Raw genomic sequence first — 17,018 nt, 5'->3', positions numbered from 1 at the left:
TGTCCTGCCTGTCCAGATAGACGTGACCGGACCGGATCCACCAACCACACCTCGACGTTGAGGGACATTTTCGTACTTTGGAGATAACTCTTTAGGCATATATATACATCACATTCAAAGAACATTATCTACTATCCACAAAACTATGGCCTCCTCATCTCTCCATTTCTTCTTCTTAGCCCTTCTCTTGCCGCTCACGCTTACCACCGCCACACGTGACACATGCGCTACCGCCGCTCCCGATGGTTCCGACGATCTCTCAATCATTCCCGTTAACGCAAGATGCTCACCCTTCGCAGCAAATCCTACCTCCACATCCGTCATGGACACCGTCCTCCACATGGCCTCCGCAGACTCTCACCGCCTCGCATACCTCTCGAGCCTCGTCGCCGACAAACCCAACCGAACCTCCGTCCCCGTCGCCTCCGCCAACCAGCTCCTCCACACGGGCAACTACGTCGTCCGAGCCAGACTCGGCACCCCTCCTCAGCTCATGTTCATGGTCCTAGACACCAGCAACGACGCTGTCTGGCTCCCTTGCTCCGGCTGCTCGGGCTGTTCCACCGCCGCGACCGCCGCTTACTTCAATCCTAACTCCTCCTCCACATACTCCACCGTCTCTTGCTCCGCCGCGCAATGCACGCAAGCACGTGGCCTCACGTGCCCATCCTCCTCGCCTTCACCACCGTCGTCAGTCTGCTCCTTCAACCAATCCTACGGCGGAGGCTCGTCCTTCTCCGCCTCGCTCGTCCAAGACACGCTGACGTTAGCCTCCGACGTCATCTCCAACTTCTCCTTCGGATGCATCAACTCCGCCTCAGGGAACTCTCTACCACCGCAAGGGCTAATGGGCCTTGGACGCGGGCCCACTTCTTTAATCTCTCAAACGACGTCGCTTTACTCAGGCGTGTTCTCCTACTGCCTCCCTAGCTTCAGGTCCTTCTACTTCTCCGGGTCGTTGAAACTGGGCCCAATGGGCCAACCGAGATCCATCAGATACACCCCACTCCTCCGCAGCGCTCACCGTCCTTCGCTTTACTACGTCAATCTCACAGGAGTGAGTGTGGGACCCACACAGGTTCCCGTTGACCCAACGTACTTGACGTTTGACTCAAGTTCAGGCGCCGGTACGATAATCGATTCCGGTACAGTAATCACCCGGTTTGTCCAACCGGTTTACGAGGCCATCAGAGACGAGTTTAGGAGCCAGGTGAAAGGGCCGTTCTCGACGCTGGGAGCGTTCGACACGTGTTTCGCGGCGGATAGCGATAACTTGGCGCCAAAGGTAACGCTGCACATGACGTCACTCGATTTGAAGCTGCCGGTGGAGAACACGCTTATACACAGCAGCGCGGGAACGCTGGCGTGTCTGTCGATGGCGGGGATACCGTTGAACGCGAACGCTGTTCTGAACGTGATCGCGAATCTGCAGCAGCAGAATCTGAGGATCTTGTTTGATGTTGCTAATTCTCGCCTAGGCATTGCTACTGAGGCATGCAACTAAGAGAAAGATAATATCTATCGTTCTTCTATTTTGCTTTATTTGTTCGATTTTATTTGAATTTGAGGTGAAGGGTTCTTGAATAAGAGATCCGTTTAGATGGCAAGTCATCTAGATTGATGAATGGTATTATTTTCGGCTTGCAACTCCAAGATAAGTCACTTCCACAAGTTTCTTATCTAGTTGAAGTTTTTTTTAGTAAATTACATTTAGTAAAAGTCACTTCCACAAGTTTCTTATCTTGTTTAAGTTTTTTTTAGTAAATTACATTTAGTAAAAGTCACTTCCACAAGTTTCTTATCTAGTTTAAGTTTTTTTTAGTAAATTACATTCAGTAAAAGTCACTTCCAAAAGTTTCTTATCTAGTTAAGTTATTGATAAATTGAGAAGAAACAATAATGCAAAAAAAAAACAGTATTGCTAAATTATGTGTGCAGCTTCTCTCTCTCCCTCGGCAAATGTAGGCTAAAGATTACATCCTCTAAATCACTCTTTCCAAGGGTTCAAAAACAGATGCTCTTGAGCAGAAGTAGTTTACACAAATTTCTAAAGGAAGTAAGCAGAAACCTTAAAGGATCGTGAAGCTTGTCAGACAATAATAGCTGTGAGCATTTGAGGATGAGTAACTGCCACACTTTCTATTCCTGAAGCACAGTAAATGCAGGGAATTTTCAGTTGATGATCCAACCCATGAATCCAAAAACATAAACATCAACCAGTCAAGCAGTTCTAAAATCAACACATATTTATCTACTTTAAAACCAAAAGATTCACTGAACAAGGAGCAGAAATTTAATATGACAACCCTACCTCCATAGGACCAGAACCGTCATTAACACCAGATGCAGGATCAGGAACTACCAGGCCTGCAGGAACCTGGCCAAACTTCAAAGCCTGTTCGAGTCTGGCAATTTCTTCTATCGTCTGTGAATTAATAATTGCAGCCTGCATAATCATCAAAATGAAAAACAGAAATATTACTATCAAACACAGAGCCTTTACTTGCTTCATATTTATAAACAAACAAATCAGCGAATAATCCTTTTTGTCCCTACACTACGCAGGTGAAAATCCATTTGACTCGATTTATAGATAAACCGCACCTTGATAGCTAAAATCTGCTCCTGTGTTGGGGCCACCACTTTTGGAGCCTCTGCATCTTCTGTAGTATCTGAAACTTTTTGAGCCACCTCCTGAGATACCTTCTTAACCTCTTCTTCTGCTTCCTTAGATGAAAACAAAGCCGCAGCTTCAGCTCTCTCCTGTTAGTAAACAATAATCGTCAGGTTTGTGGTTTTCTTCTTAGCACTTTCTAACTTACTAACTGAATATTATTGCGTAGAGTCAGGTTAAACCATTTAATGGTTTTCCATATGCTACGGTGGGCTAAAAGCTCAAGGGAGAAGCAAATGTTACAATATTAAGGAGCTGATTACGACACTACAAGTCTATAACACTAAGAAGCTGAATACGACACTACAGCGTCTACAAGAATCATAGGGAGGTACACTAAGGAGCTGATTAAGACACTACAGAGTCTATAACACAAGAAAAAACTTGGAAACAGAGTAATAAGCTCCTCACCTTAGCTTTGACTTTAATGAAATCTAGCACTCGAAGTGATTTAAGCTTGTGAATCACATAAAGGCGATAATTCGGCTTTTTGGTGATATTATTATCCAACAAACTAAGGTACTGAAGCTTTGGAATGGAGGCAAGGGGATCGATCTCAACCAAATTCACAAGCCTGTTGTTCGTAAGAACCAAAGTGTGCAGCTTCGGCAAGAACTCTGCAGAACATCAACCACACAAATAAACACAACAACATTTCATTACAACAGATTCAAAAGGAGGAGACTTTACCTCCAATGTTAGGGTTTATCCGAGTGATCCGATTGTTATTAACAATCAGAGTCCCTAACCGGTTGAGAAGCGGAAAGTTCTCTAGCTTAACTATCTCATTATCAGACAGATCTATTGTATCAAACTGGTCCTGTAATAAAAAAGCTGATTAGTAAACCTGTCGAAAATCAATTCAATATAAGAAAACAGAAAGGGAAGTAACCTCAGTAGCACCCAAGTTCTCGATTACAGGAATCTTATTGCCTGCAATAAAATAGCAGAGAGAGAAGATGCGTTTAGGGTTACAGAACAAACCCTAGAACGGTAATGGGGAAAAGATGATAAGTCTACCTCGTAGCTCCAACTCTCGCTCCTTGATGGCGTTGAAGAAGTGAGGACTGTTCCAGACCAAATCAGCCGTGAGCTTCACCATTGTTCTACTAATAGGGTTTTAGTGCTTCTGCGTCTCTCTGCTCTTCGGATTCAGAAGAAAGAGAGAGGAGCGTCGAAGAACTCATGAAGACGGAGAAGTCTCTTTGATATTATCAGTCGGCCCATTTAAGTGCACTATTGGGCTATTTGAGCTGGCCCATAATAAAATAGCAAAAACAATTTAAAGGAAAGAGACGAGAGAGTGTAAGTCACATGTCTCTTTGCTATTATCACTCGGCCCATTAAAGTGGAATAATGGGCTATTTGGGCTGGCTTATAATAAAATTTCGTTATTTAATTTTTAAAAAAAAATTAAAAGAAAGGGACTACATTTCGATTGGAACTGTTCTTCTTCTTCGTTGTTTCGAGCCCTCATCTAGGGGGTTACTCTCAATCTCGCTTCCTCCTGTTCTTCGTTCCACCGCGAAGATGAGGATTATGATCAAGGGAGGTGTGTGGAAGAACACCGAAGATGAGATCCTCAAAGCCGCCGTGATGAAGTACGGCAAGAACCAATGGGCTCGGATCTCGTCTCTCCTTGTCCGCAAGTCTGCTAAACAGTGTAAAGCTCGTTGGTACGAATGGCTCGATCCTTCTATCAAAAAGGTTATGCCTTTATTGATTTGATTCTGTAAATTAGTAGAAAAGTTTATGCCTTTATGATGTTTACTGAGTTAGAAACTGTTGATGCATGCAGACTGAATGGACTAGAGAAGAAGATGAGAAGCTTCTCCATCTTGCGAAGCTATTACCTACTCAGTGGAGAACTATTGCTCCTATTGTGGGGCGTACACCCTCTCAGTGCCTTGAGAGGTACGAGAAGCTACTCGACGCAGCGTGCACTAAGGACGAGAGTTACGAAGCAGCGGATGATCCGAGGAAGCTGCGTCCTGGCGAGATAGATCCCAACCCGGAATCAAAGCCTGCAAGGCCTGATCCGGTGGATATGGACGAAGACGAGAAAGAAATGCTTTCTGAAGCGAGGGCGAGGTTGGCTAACACTAGGGGGAAGAAGGCTAAGAGGAAAGCTAGAGAGAAGCAGCTCGAGGAAGCGAGGAGGCTTGCTTCTCTGCAGAAGAGGAGAGAGTTGAAGGCGGCTGGGATTGGTGGAAGGCATAAGAATAGGAAGCGGAAGGGGATTGATTATAATGCGGAGATTCCTTTTGAGAAGAGGGCGCCTGCAGGGTTTTATGATACTGCTGATGAAGACCGTCCTGCTGATCAGGTGAAGTTTCCGACAACCATTGAGGATCTTGAAGGGAAGAGAAGAGCTGATGTGGAAGCGCAGTTGCGCAGACAAGATGTTGCGAGGAATAAAATTGCTGAGAGAAGGGATGCTCCTGCAGCTATATTGCAAGCGAATAAGTTGAATGATCCGGAAGCTGTTAGGAAGAGGTCGAAGCTAATGTTACCGCCGCCGCAGATTTCAGATCACGAGTTAGAGGAGATTGCAAAGATGGGGTACGCTAGCGACCTTCTTGCGGAGAATGAGGAGCTAACGGAAGGCAGTGCTGCTACTCGTGCGCTTTTGGCGAATTACTCACAGACGCCGAGGCAAGGGATGACGCCCATGAGGACGCCTCAAAGAACTCCTGCTGGTAAAGGTGATGCTATTATGATGGAAGCAGAGAATCTGGCTAGGTTGAGAGACTCTCAGACACCTTTGCTAGGAGGAGATAATCCTGAGTTGCACCCTTCTGACTTTACTGGGGTCACTCCTAGGAAGAAAGAGATTCAAACGCCTAATCCGATGCTGACTCCTTCAATGACTCCTTCGATGACTCCTGGTGGTGCTGGCCTTACTCCCAGACTTGGCTTGACGCCATCAAGAGATGGGTCTTCTTTCGCTGTGACACCCAGAGGTACTCCCTTCAGGGATGAACTTCACATAAATGAAGACATGGACATGCACGAAAGCGCTAAACTCGAGAGGCAGAGACGAGAGGAAGCTAGAAGGAGCTTACGCTCGGGACTTACCGGGCTTCCTCTGCCAAGGAACGAGTACCAGATAGTTGCACAAGCTCCTCCAGAGGAAAGTGAAGAGCAAGAAGAGAAAATTGAGGAGGACATGTCAGACAAGATAGCTAGAGAAAAGGCTGAGGAGGAAGCGAGACAGCAGGCACTACTTAGGAAAAGGTCCAAGGTGTTACAGAGAGATCTTCCTAGACCTCCAGCAGCTTCGTTAGAACTAGTTAAGAACTCGTTGCTTTCAGCCAACGGAGACAAAAGTTCTGTTGTTCCTCCTACTCCAGAAGAGGTTGCAGATGAATTGGTAAGAAAGGAGCTTCTACAGTTATTGGAGCATGATAATGCAAAGTATCCTCTTGATGAGAAAGCTGAGAAAAAGAAAGGAGTCAAGAACCGTGCTAACAGTTCTGGTTCTCAAGTTTCTGCAATTGAAGACTTTGAGGAAAATGAACTCGTAGAGGTATGAATATGAGTAATATCTTCCTTTACTCAGTTTACTTTTGTTGGTTAGCTGATTTATTTGTTGAACTACCTTTAGAGTCCTTAGTTTTTTCTTGGTTTGTGGATAGGTTGCTTGATGGATATTATGCACATGAATGTATATCCGCTCGTGGCTTGAAGCTACATCTTTGATCTGGTATACGATAGGGGGTTTGTAATGAAAAATTTCCATGATTTTTTTGATAGGCTGACAAAATGATAAAGGAGGAGGCGCAGTTTCTTTGCGTGGCAATGGGAAACGAGAACAAGACACTTGACGATTTCGTAAAAGCTCACGATGATTGCGTGAAGGATCTCATGTACTTCCCCACTCGTAATGCTTACGGACCCGCAAGTGTTGCTGTGAAGGCAGAGAAAGTTGCAGCTTTGCAAGTAGAGATGGAGAATGCGAGAAAAAAGATGGAGGAAGATGAGAAAAAGGCAGAACACATGAAGGCTAAGTATAAAACTTATACAAAGGGTCACGAGGTATGAATATATTCCTCATTGCCTTTATCTTGAATTCTGGAACTATAGTGTACGATCGCTCTTAAGTTTGGTGTAATGTTTAATGATTTACTATTTGTTCATTTGACAGAAACGGGCAGAGACCGTGTGGAGCCAAATAGAGGCGAGTTTGAAGCATATTGAGATTGGTGGAACAGAAGTAGAGTGCTTTAAAGCATTGAAGAGGCAAGAAGAGATGGCTGCGTCTTTCAGGAAGAAGAACCTGGAGGAAGAAGTGGTAAAGCAAAAGGAGACGGAGCGGAAACTGCAAGCGCGCTATGGGGAGCTGTTGTCAACGCTTGAAAAAGCAGAAGAGATAATGGTCGGGTTCCGAGCACAAGCATTGAAACAAGCGGACGTTGAAGATTCTCACAATCTGAAAGAAGCTAAGCTAGCCACTGGAGAGGAAGAGAACGTTACCATATTCACGGAAGCTTCTTCTTAAACATCTGTCAGAACTTGAGTTTTGTATTGTTTCCAAGTTATATAAGGATCCGCAGCTTGACTTTGTATTTGGTTACAAGTTTTATGAGTCTTTGTAAATGTTGTGATATTTCTCAGTTGTGTATGCTTATTGCAAGCAATGATCGAGAAATTTGATCTAGTATGACAGATCGTGTGAATCTTTAACCTCTTAGATAAAAAAAAACTCATGGCTTGAATATCGTTTAAACCGAAATCAACATTACATTTTTGGTGGAAAACCAAAATCAAAAATGTAGTCCGAGTAAACATTATTAAATGGAAAGCAAAACAACGTAATCTTTAGAGTTTCAGCCTCTTTTCAAAACTAAAAAGGCTCTCAGTTCTACTCCACAACTTCAATGAGGGTGGGCTCGTAGTCAGCGGGAGCCACAAATCCATGGAGGTTCATCACGGTAGCAGCTACATTGGCAAGTCCTGGTGTCTCCAGATCCTTGCGGAACCTCACTCCTTCAGACAATCCTGGTCCTCCAATGGCAATTGGCACCTGCAACACATTCAAATTAATATCCACAATGGTCCAGTGTTTCACATTATCGTAAATAGCAAAGTTCACAGCTATGGCACTTACTGGCTTGAGAGTGTGGGAGGTTAGAATCTGAAGCTTCCCTTCTTTATCCAAAGCAGGCTTTCCAGCCTTATCCCTCTTAACCATGTCCTCTGCGTTACCGTGATCAGCAGTCACAACGTAAATGCCTTTCACTTGTTCAATTGCATCAAGGATCATCTGCAACAACCACCATTGTGGACTGAGTCAGTCACTCGCTCATATATCATCAACACTCGTCAATGAACTATTTTTAAAAATTAGTACCTTGACAGCAACATCAGCAGCCTCGCAAGCAACAACCGTGGCATCAATGTCACCAGTATGTCCAACCATATCACTGTTTGGCAAGTTAACTCGCACCTGATCAAACTTGCCACTAAGAATCGCGTCCCTTGCCTTCTCAGCAATCTCCAATGCCTTCATCTTTGGCTTGACATTGAATGAGATTCCACTGTCACTTGGGATTTCAACATACTGCTCCAGTTTCTCGTTGAAATATCCTGATCGGTTCCCGTTCCAGAAGAACGTCACATGCCCAAACTTGACGGTCTCACTGTTTCAGTAAACATAACTTAATCAGTTCAAGACTACACTTTACACTATACTCAAAATGGAATATAGAGAAATATACACAAACCTGCAAGCAAAAGTACTGACGCCATTGTGAGTCAAATATTCACCAGAGGTTCTATCAATCTCCGGGGGAGAAACAAGGTAACGGCTCGGAAGCTTTAGCTCTCCATCATACTCAAGCATACCAGCGTAACGGATCTTTGGGAACCTCACGCGGTCAAACTTGTCAAAGTCCTCGTACTCAAGCGCCTTGGCGTGCATAACCATACGGTCAGCCCTGAAGTTGAACGTGACAACCGCATCACCGTCCACGATAGGACCAACAGCTTTCCCTGCGTCGTCAACGATCACAAACGGAGGGAGATACTGGTCATTAGCGCCAGGCTCTTTCCTCAGAGTCTTCACAGCTTCAACAGCGTTTTTGAACTTGTGGGGAGCTTCTCCAAGAACCTGAGCATCCCAACCACGCTTCACAACACCCCAGTCGTTCTCGTACCGGTCCAAAGTCACGTACATACGGCCTCCACCAGACGCAATCTGAGCATCCACACCGTTCTCACGCAACTTAGCGAGGTCGGCTTCGAGAATCTCCACGAACCCGACACTTGAACCATCCAAAACATCACGACCATCAGTAAGAATATGGACACGGATTCTCTTAGCTCCACGTTCAGCTGAACCCTTGATCAGCAACTACACAACAAAGATGTTTCAGTAACCAAATCAACAATACTCAACCAAAGGGATGAAGAAAAAGATTAATACTTGGAGCTGGTCGAGACGAGAGTGGACTCCACCGTCACTGAGAAGTCCAACGAAGTGCAAAGTGTTCTTCTCGAAAGACTCAGAGACATATTTGAAACCTTCACCGTCAAAGATTTTGCCGGAAGCAAGAGCAATGTCGCAAAGCTTAGCACCTTGAGCGAAGATACGACCAGCACCGAGAGCATTGTGACCAACCTCACTGTTTCCCATATCGTCTTCACTAGGGAGTCCAACAGCTGTTCCATGGGCTTTGATCAACGTCCATGTATCAGGACGTCCCTGTAAAGAAGGTCAAGATTAGTATAGTTCGACGGAATAATAAAACCCTAAACCCTGACGCAAGAAATAAAAATCCAAATTTTTATAATTGAGGTTTAACTGAAATAAATTAATAATTAAATCCTCTACTCTATACCATAAATTCACAGAATAAATAACCAAATTTTCAGTGATAAAAATCAATAACTTAACTTTAAACTATAAACCTTAAACCCTAAATGTAAGAAATTAAACCCTTTCAAAAAAAAAATCAATCAAATTAGTTTAAATAAATAAGTCTTTTAAAACAAATATCTATAAACCAACTGATTATTTAACTAATTAAAATAATAATTTACTGAATATCCAACATAAACTAAACCGAAAATCAATTTTTAAAATAATAATAAAACCCTAAACCCTGACGCAAGAAATAAAAATCCAAATTTTTATAATTGAGGTTTAACTGAAATAAATTAATAATTAAATCCTCCACTCTATACCATAACTTCACAAAATAAATAACCAAATTTTTAGTGATAAAAATCAATAACTTACTATAAACATTAAACCCTAAATGTAAAAAATTAAACCCTTTCAAAAAAAAAGAAATCAATCACCAAATTATTTTAAATAAATAAGTATTTTAAAACAAATATATATACAAACCAACTATTGTTGAACTAATTAAAATAATAATCTAATGAATATCCAACATAAACTAAACCGAAAATCAAATTTTTTTCGTTTCGGTTCAGCCGGTTCGAAGAAAAATTTCAGACCTAGTTAGACTGTCTGTTACAATAGTCTCTGACTTACGTACAGACTTTTCATAACCGGTATAGTCAAACCACGGTTTATATTAAACCGGACGTACAACTTGATTAACTCTAATAACCTATAAGAGTAAGATAATAAGGTACATACGTTTTTAAGAGAATCCATGGTGGGAGTAGGAGCGGTGTGGATGCAGTTGTACTCATCAGGGGCAGATTCACCCCAGCCATCTAACACGATCAAGGCGATGGTTTTGCCCTTGGGGAGCTTGGGGTGGTCATCTAGTTTCCAGGCGGAGTTGGAAGCCATGTCTGAGGTTTTGAGATGCGATCGGAAAAAAGCTGTTCAGACAGATCTGAGAGAGAGAAGTGTGTTTGGTGAGGACCAAGGGGCGGCTTTTAATAAGAGTCAAGCTTGGAGATGGGCCCACGTAATGACTAATGGGCCACTTGTATTTCACGCAAATATAATATTTAGAGGCTCCGAATATTCTTTTGTTTTCCTTTTTTGTTTGTTTCTCTTGTGGTTATGGATCTTTTGTAAAGAATAAAGATACTCTTATATTATAATACTTACCATTTTGTTCTTTTCTTGTATATGTTTTAGGAAAAATATATTGTCAAATTGTAATATAGTGTGAAAAGAATATGGAAAAAATACTTTCTGAAAACGTCTGTTGATTGGCCTATTGTTCTTACTGCCATTTCTTTTCTTTTTTTCTTAATGGAAGTAAAACAATACTTTCATTTCTTCAGTCCTATTTTTTAATCGTATTATGGAAAATATTGCCGTGTTACTTACTTCAAGTATTTAATAGTCATAGTATATGAAATATTGGCTTATTTCCATTACACAATTTTTACTTTCATTTTTTTTTTATCGCAGTGAAGCATTAAGGAAATAAATAGTTCAGGAATTTTACCATATCGTAAAATTAATATGGAAATTTAAAACAATATAAACATAATTTTTCAAGGTTATAAACATAATTTTGAACGGTTTTCTTCTATGCTATAATAAACATCTGACTTTTTATAACGATTCTTGAATATGTACTATATTTTTATTAAACTGGCCGGACAAGCGTTGATCATCCTGATCCAGTTAGTGTGACCATGATGTCTGAATATTTTTATTTCTAGACTGATAAACAGAAGGCGTTGATCATGCTAAATTCATCTTTCTTTATCAATTTATTAAGGCATTGTCCATGAAAAGGCCTCAAGCAGTGCAGGTTCACATGAAAACGTTACAACAATCAAACACGCAAAAGGAAAAAACATAGTAAGAATGTAACAATGCTAGAAACACCAGAGGAAGAAGAAGCAGAGTTGGGGAGCCTCGGATAATCATCAGGAGAAGGCATAACACATTCATCTCCATTGAACAAGATTCTCCTTGGAAAACCCCAACCGTCTTTGAAAGTGAAGCTCCCCATATCTTTCTCTAGCAATATCTCTGTTTGCACATTTCCAAACTCTCCTGCTTGCAGCAAAACATCATTGTAAAACTTGAGTCCCCAAAACATCCCTGTGTCATCTGAAACCACACCAACAAAAGTTAAAGACTTAGAAGATGTAATAATTTGAATGAAATAAATAAAAAAGTTACTTACTGATGCTTTTGTGAAGAGGTGTCATGGGTTTGTAGTTAAAGCTGAAGACTTGTGTAACGTTATTCAAGTTTGGATGAAGCACCACTAAGTTCCAGTCAGAGTAATTCCTCATCGTGTTGAGGTTCGTTGCTGTGATCTTAACCCTCCAATACTTTTTGTAGTTCACTTTGACATGCCAGTGTATGTGGATGGGACACATATGATTCGTACACTGTACCACAGGAGATACTTCCACATGTGGATCATGTTTCTGTTCCAAAAGTGGCGGCACCACACCAGGCCTGAACAAGCCAGCAAGAAAAAAAAACTCAGGGGTATTTCTTAGGACACAAGGCATAACAAACAAAAAACATTGATGAAGAGTTAATAATTACTTGACGCAATTGGAACTCGAGCAGCCGCAGCTACATGTAGGGCAAGGAACAATGTTTTGGTAGTAGAAGGCAGAGAGTGAAACGCAGCATTTTGGTGATTGTGATGACTTAGTCTGAGAGTACACGCACTCTGCCTCCCATGTTGCTGCTCTCAACATCAACACACAATACCAAAAATGTATGTCAAGTGAATTAAACGGGTACATACATTTTAACAGACAACACTTAAAAATGTATGAGTAATTTTATTATAAACGGATATATTTTTATTTAGCGGGCATGCTAATTAAATAAACATCCACGCTAAATAAACCGGACTAAACTGACCAACCTTTCACATATGATAAATGGACCACGGACCATACTTTTATACGAGGTTTGTTCTGTTTGTGGGCGTTAAGCCCATTTTAACATCTCTACCAAGTCCATAGAAAATAGCAAGAATGGTTCAGCAAGAAGATGGATTTCTTTACCTAGAGCTTGTGTTTTGCGTCGACCCTTATCAGTACTATACTTAGTAGGGTCCACGGACGTGGCATTGCCGCAGGTATAACCAGGGACACCTATATCAAAATCATAAGGCATAATGAACTCTCCAGGGTCACCAGGAAAGCTTCCGATGGTCATGTGGAAAGCAGAGACGTAGTTGATGCGGTCCTGAGACATAGAAGTCAAGACACCTCCACGGCAGCAATTGGAGACTTGCATGTTGAAAGGAGCTCCGGGAAGAAGGTCGACGATGGTTGGTCGCCTGAGACAGCAGTGAGGGAGTGTTTCGCTGGAGGCAAAGGCTGAGCAGTTGCCTTGCTCCGTCGTCTCAGCTCCTCTCATGTCCCATATCACTGTTTTGTTTACCCAATGCCAACTCAGCTTCCATCCTGGCTTCTCCACGTGGCGATACTCTTGCTTGTTCTCTATTTTTACTAGTACCTGTGACATTTTTGATTCCCAAGCATTTGGTATATCGAATATATATAATCAGATGTCATGATCGATAGAATATTAGAAAAAATCATTTTATGAGAAAATTTATACATCAAAACTAATATGAATAAGTATTCAACAAGGACTATATTACTACATAAACCAGACTTTACAAAAACGTCAAGAGAACCACACAAAAAAATCAGATGTTCTGATCGATCGAATACTACTAATAATATCATTTACTGTGAAAAGTTATTCATCATGACTAATTTGGAACCATCCAACAAAGGCTATATTACTACATAATCAGACTACAAAACTTCAAGAGAACCAAAAAGTAATAATAATCAGATTTACAAGTTTAACGACAAGACTGTTGACAAAATCAATTTACTTGAGATGGAATGGAGAAACAAACGTGTGAGTTAACTTCTTCATCTCAAGTTAAAGATTCGGACACTATTTTTACCAAATAATAATCATTATTTATACAAAACAAAACTAGCAAAACCTATGCAGAGGAAATAACAAGAAAGAAGGAAAAATACTGTGTGATGGCCAGGTGATGATTGTTGAAGATCCCATTTGATGGTCATTTCACCATATGGATCCAAGGGGTCGAACCCATCTGCAACCATTTAATCACTAATCATACTGAGAAAACTCAAATCAAATGTTATATATTAATAAGAATAGAAGACTTACGTGTGGATGGTGAGATTGTGAAGAGGATGGTAGTGACGGCAAACAAAAGCTTTAGCATTGCACTCGTGTGTTTGTATTACAAATGATGAACAAACGAAAAAAGAGAAGAACCAAGTTATATTTTCTAAGAGAAAGAGAGAGAGAGAGAGATAGAAATCTCAAGAGTTAAGTGTGACAACTCGAGTTTCCATGTTGAAGAGAGAAAGATGATTAAAGCAAATAAGTGGTTCAGTGACTGTCAGTGCTTGAACAAAGAGTTTTGCATTTGTGACACTCTTTACTCTTTTCTTTCCATTTTTGGTTTTTACATACTTTTATTTTTATCTAGCTATTAGCTGTAAACTAAACTCGGTTTGCCTTACTTGTACAAAAACCAATGGTGTACTTTGGTGGGTGGCAGCTATTATTTCTATAAGTGTGAGAGAGATTATACAATGCTTCACGTTCTCTTCTTCCTGAAATGTTATATTACTTTACGTTTAAGTTTTTATTTTCTGTAAATCGCATGGTCATGGATTAATCTAGAGAGAATAGTTTATTCTCTCTATGATGTCATTGGCTATACTACTTTTTATTAATTGAACGATAAACCAATCTGTAAATTACAATTATAAGCCTCAAATTATTCACATGCAATTAAAAATGTTGACTAAGGGGGTAAATCAAAGACGAGAGATTTGTAATTAGAGAAGAATGTGACAGAAAGAGATGCGTTTTTCATGGGTGCCAAACATCAGAAAAGCTCTTTTCACGCGCTCTTTGGACTTCTCGGTTCTCTGTTTTGCATGCACTGGCAAGTTCAGTACCGCTATACAATAAAAACAACCTCACTTTCTATGTGATAGTTTTCTTCATCATGTTTTTTTTTGGTAAAAATTTTCTTCATCATGTTATACACTACATAAAAGTATATGGAAATTCTTGTTCCGTGTTGTTATCAACCAAATAGATTCGATTTAAAAATGCGTGACATGAAATCCAATGATAAACTTTTAAACTGCATGACTCATGATGATATTCATATTATTAATTTTTTTTGGAAACTTCTATAAGTTTTATTGGATAGAGTTCTTAAATGGTAAAAAGAACTAGTGAGTGGTGACTGTACATACACATAATTTTGTGAATGTGTGTTTATACTTGTTTCCATGGAAAGCAAAACCTTTAACATGGGAGTTATTCCCCTAAATAATTAAGCTTAAAAGTATTATGTTTTCTTATAAAGAAGACGGTTTTTATTTTATTGATTTTATCTTGGTATGCTATATATTTAAGGCTCAAATTGCTTGTCGTACAAATAAAGCGAATTTAGTTGTTGCGCTTTTTCTTTAATAAAAATAACTTTAGGTTGCAGACGGGAAAGAAACAAGAACGTTTGCATTATCATTCAGCTAATTTCAATAAAGATTACTGACATAAAGCTCGTATCGTAGATGAATCACACATATATATATATCTTCATGCAATGCAGGTAGTACATACAAAAGTATTGAGCTAATGAGTTAACAACTAAAATGCGTTTATTATTAGTAAGCATCATTGTTTCCTGAATTATGATAACTGTGAGTTACCATGATAATCAATTCACCGGACTTAAGGGTAAACATTTTCTAAAGCAGCCAATAGGCTCTCTTTGTTGTTCTTTATGATGACACGAAGGCCCCATCCTCAATTTTTATAGTTGAATTTTTTTGGTTTGCCGTTGATAAGATAGCTAGTAAAGCAGACAGCGAATATGTATTCAACAAATTGTGAGTATTTCAATTAGAAAAAGAGAGACAATTCATGAGAAAGAAGGAAAGAAACATATATAAAAGCTTTTTCTTTGCATTATTTTGTGCTTTATGCTCCCCAACTATACCAACTCATTATATAACTCTTTGTTAATTCATCATTTTTATACTTTAAAGGCACATATATTTTCGATTTTATAACTGTATATATATTAGACACAGCCATAACGATTCAAAAGAGTGTGTGTTTGTTGCTTCTTTTAACTTAATCTAGAGTTGTGAGTTTGCTCTTGTGGTAGTTTCCTTTGATCTGTTTCATTTTATTTGTGTTATTGACAGAAAAATAGAGGAAGAGGAGAGTTTGAAGGTGTTCATATCTTTGAGCTAAATTCTCCACACCAAGAGAATCCAATCGACTTCAAAACCACACAAAAACGCTCAAATCTCGCATGCAACAAGGAGAAAATGAACGAATCAAGTTCGTGGAGCATCTACAGTGCCAGAGATGGAGAGAGTGAAGGGCCATGGAGATCTTCTACGTCGATGAGTGCGATCTCCTTTGGATTCGTAGCTACGGCGATACTCGTCTCCATGTTCTTGATAATGGCCATCTTCGAGCATCTCTTCAGGCCTGAGAATTCTAGTTTTGATTCACCACATCGGATCAGACAACGACAGAACCAGAGCAGTGATGGGTCCGGTCAGTTCCAGAAACTTGCTACTCAAGCATCCATGGTAAACAAACCAAAAAAACAAAAAGTTGTTATAGCATTTCTCAAAAGAATTTTTGTCTTTTTTATAAAGCCAAAGCGCATTAACTTGCCACCGTTAGTATTAGTTCTTCTTTATCTTTTTTAAAAATAAAAATAAAATTCTTTTCCGTGCAAAAAACTTTGGAAATGAAACATTTTTCAAAAAAAAATATATAGTAAAGTGAAAAGCAAGGCTCAAGTTGAGCCCTTATTCTTTGTTTACTTGCAGAATAAGCAGGAGTTATCCAATTGTTATCATAATAACGATTAACGAGTATCTACTATCTATTGTTATGTGCTAAAGTTTTGACATTAATTATAAGGAATATGACGTGGTATAGGTTCCGGTGAACATGGCGGTGGATGTATCGATAGTGATGCCGGGAAAGAATCTGCCGTCGCACATAGCTTTGCCGGCTCCTTTACCTTGTGGAAGAGAAGGCATTCATTCGTTGGCCTCTCCACCTCTAGCATCTCTGCTAGTATAACTCGTTTTTTTTTCTGACTCATTTAGTGGATTAGTGTTAAACCACGTTGATATAATTTAAAATGCATTAATGGACAAACAAGAGATTGATCAACCAATGGAAGTTCGATTTTTTTTTTTTGTTCTTTAGCTACATGCTTACGTTATCAATGTATAATTCGTTGTATAGTTAAATAACTTAAATTAACTAATATTTTGTCCACTCGTTTTTTTTTGTTGTCATACGGCTATATAAATTAATTATTTTGGGATAAATCACTTTTCGACAAAAAAAACTGTCTGATCCAAT

The 17,018-nt window shown here is 40.0% G+C and overlaps 5 protein-coding genes and 1 pseudogene across 6 annotated transcripts; 3 read left to right on the top strand and 3 right to left on the bottom strand.

Moving 5' to 3' along the window:
- The first annotated feature begins 41 nt into the window (after nt 1–41).
- LOC103836314 (aspartyl protease AED3) lies at nt 42–1,719 on the top strand. Its single transcript, XM_009112556.3, has one exon. The coding sequence runs from the start codon at nt 146–148 to the stop codon at nt 1,502–1,504; it is 1,359 nt and encodes a 452-aa protein (XP_009110804.1). The 5' UTR covers nt 42–145; the 3' UTR covers nt 1,505–1,719.
- Nucleotides 1,720–1,894: 175 nt separating this feature from the next.
- LOC103836312 (U2 small nuclear ribonucleoprotein A') lies at nt 1,895–3,892 on the bottom strand. Its single transcript, XM_009112555.3, has 7 exons — nt 3,695–3,892; nt 3,567–3,607; nt 3,365–3,494; nt 3,086–3,291; nt 2,605–2,763; nt 2,312–2,446; nt 1,895–2,145 (listed from the first exon to the last, which is right to left on the bottom strand). Exons 1-7 carry the CDS (start codon nt 3,774–3,776, stop codon nt 2,140–2,142), a joined length of 759 nt encoding a protein of 252 aa, XP_009110803.1. The 5' UTR covers nt 3,777–3,892; the 3' UTR covers nt 1,895–2,139.
- A 201-nt stretch (nt 3,893–4,093) lies between these two features.
- LOC103836311 (cell division cycle 5-like protein) lies at nt 4,094–7,355 on the top strand. The gene is made up of 4 exons (XM_009112554.3): nt 4,094–4,381; nt 4,473–6,203; nt 6,431–6,712; nt 6,822–7,355. The coding sequence occupies exons 1-4, from the start codon at nt 4,205–4,207 to the stop codon at nt 7,173–7,175; spliced, it is 2,544 nt and encodes an 847-aa protein (XP_009110802.1). The 5' UTR covers nt 4,094–4,204; the 3' UTR covers nt 7,176–7,355.
- LOC103836310 (2,3-bisphosphoglycerate-independent phosphoglycerate mutase 1) lies at nt 7,345–10,525 on the bottom strand. The gene is made up of 6 exons (XM_009112553.3): nt 10,287–10,525; nt 9,102–9,380; nt 8,401–9,029; nt 8,028–8,316; nt 7,785–7,940; nt 7,345–7,700 (listed from the first exon to the last, which is right to left on the bottom strand). Exons 1-6 carry the CDS (start codon nt 10,443–10,445, stop codon nt 7,539–7,541), a joined length of 1,674 nt encoding a protein of 557 aa, XP_009110801.1. The 5' UTR covers nt 10,446–10,525; the 3' UTR covers nt 7,345–7,538.
- A 771-nt stretch (nt 10,526–11,296) lies between these two features.
- LOC103836309 (COBRA-like protein 6) lies at nt 11,297–14,043 on the bottom strand. Of its 2 annotated transcripts, none has more exons than XM_033277528.1 (6): nt 13,758–14,043; nt 13,601–13,680; nt 12,599–13,073; nt 12,126–12,270; nt 11,752–12,032; nt 11,297–11,675 (listed from the first exon to the last, which is right to left on the bottom strand). In XM_033277528.1, exons 1-6 carry the CDS (start codon nt 13,813–13,815, stop codon nt 11,395–11,397), a joined length of 1,320 nt encoding a protein of 439 aa, XP_033133419.1. In that variant the 5' UTR covers nt 13,816–14,043; the 3' UTR covers nt 11,297–11,394. The 2 variants fall into 2 exon arrangements, with proteins under 2 accessions (XP_033133419.1, XP_009110800.1); XM_009112552.3 differs by having other exon boundaries at nt 11,301–11,675; nt 12,599–13,055; nt 13,758–14,033.
- A 484-nt stretch (nt 14,044–14,527) lies between these two features.
- Nucleotides 14,528–16,934, top strand: LOC103836308 (annotated as a pseudogene).
- The last annotated feature ends 84 nt before the right edge of the window (nt 16,935–17,018 follow it).

This window comes from Brassica rapa, chromosome A08 (genome assembly GCF_000309985.2).
Source record: "Brassica rapa cultivar Chiifu-401-42 chromosome A08, CAAS_Brap_v3.01, whole genome shotgun sequence".
Lineage (NCBI taxonomy): Eukaryota > Viridiplantae > Streptophyta > Magnoliopsida > Brassicales > Brassicaceae > Brassica > Brassica rapa.
The sequence above is the reverse complement of the archived record's forward strand: the minus strand, read 5'-3'. Positions and strand labels throughout refer to the sequence as shown.

Bases quoted from the DNA above. Each gene is read 5' to 3' on its own strand.
- LOC103836314 (XM_009112556.3), top strand. From the start codon at position 146: ATGGCCTCCTCATCTCTCCATTTCTTCTTCTTAGCCCTTCTCTTGCCG.
- LOC103836312 (XM_009112555.3), bottom strand. From the start codon at position 3,776: ATGGTGAAGCTCACGGCTGATTTGGTCTGGAACAGTCCTCACTTCTTC. The intron at 3,495-3,566 runs GTTACTTCCCTT...TTTTTATTACAG, and splicing joins AGAACTTGGGTGCTACTGAG to GACCAGTTTGATACAATAGA. The intron at 2,764-3,085 runs GTGAGGAGCTTA...GTTTACTAACAG, and splicing joins TCATTAAAGTCAAAGCTAAG to GAGAGAGCTGAAGCTGCGGC.
- LOC103836311 (XM_009112554.3), top strand. From the start codon at position 4,205: ATGAGGATTATGATCAAGGGAGGTGTGTGGAAGAACACCGAAGATGAG. The intron at 6,204-6,430 runs GTATGAATATGA...TTTTTTTGATAG, and splicing joins AGGAAAATGAACTCGTAGAG to GCTGACAAAATGATAAAGGA. The intron at 6,713-6,821 runs GTATGAATATAT...TTCATTTGACAG, and splicing joins CTTATACAAAGGGTCACGAG to AAACGGGCAGAGACCGTGTG.
- LOC103836310 (XM_009112553.3), bottom strand. From the start codon at position 10,445: ATGGCTTCCAACTCCGCCTGGAAACTAGATGACCACCCCAAGCTCCCC. The intron at 9,381-10,286 runs GTATGTACCTTA...CCTTCTTTACAG, and splicing joins CCATGGATTCTCTTAAAAAC to GGACGTCCTGATACATGGAC. The intron at 9,030-9,101 runs GTATTAATCTTT...TTTGTTGTGTAG, and splicing joins CTCGTCTCGACCAGCTCCAA to TTGCTGATCAAGGGTTCAGC.
- LOC103836309 (XM_033277528.1), bottom strand. From the start codon at position 13,815: ATGCTAAAGCTTTTGTTTGCCGTCACTACCATCCTCTTCACAATCTCA. The intron at 12,033-12,125 runs GTAATTATTAAC...TGGCTTGTTCAG, and splicing joins TCGAGTTCCAATTGCGTCAA to GCCTGGTGTGGTGCCGCCAC. The intron at 11,676-11,751 runs GTAAGTAACTTT...GTGTGGTTTCAG, and splicing joins ACCTCTTCACAAAAGCATCA to ATGACACAGGGATGTTTTGG.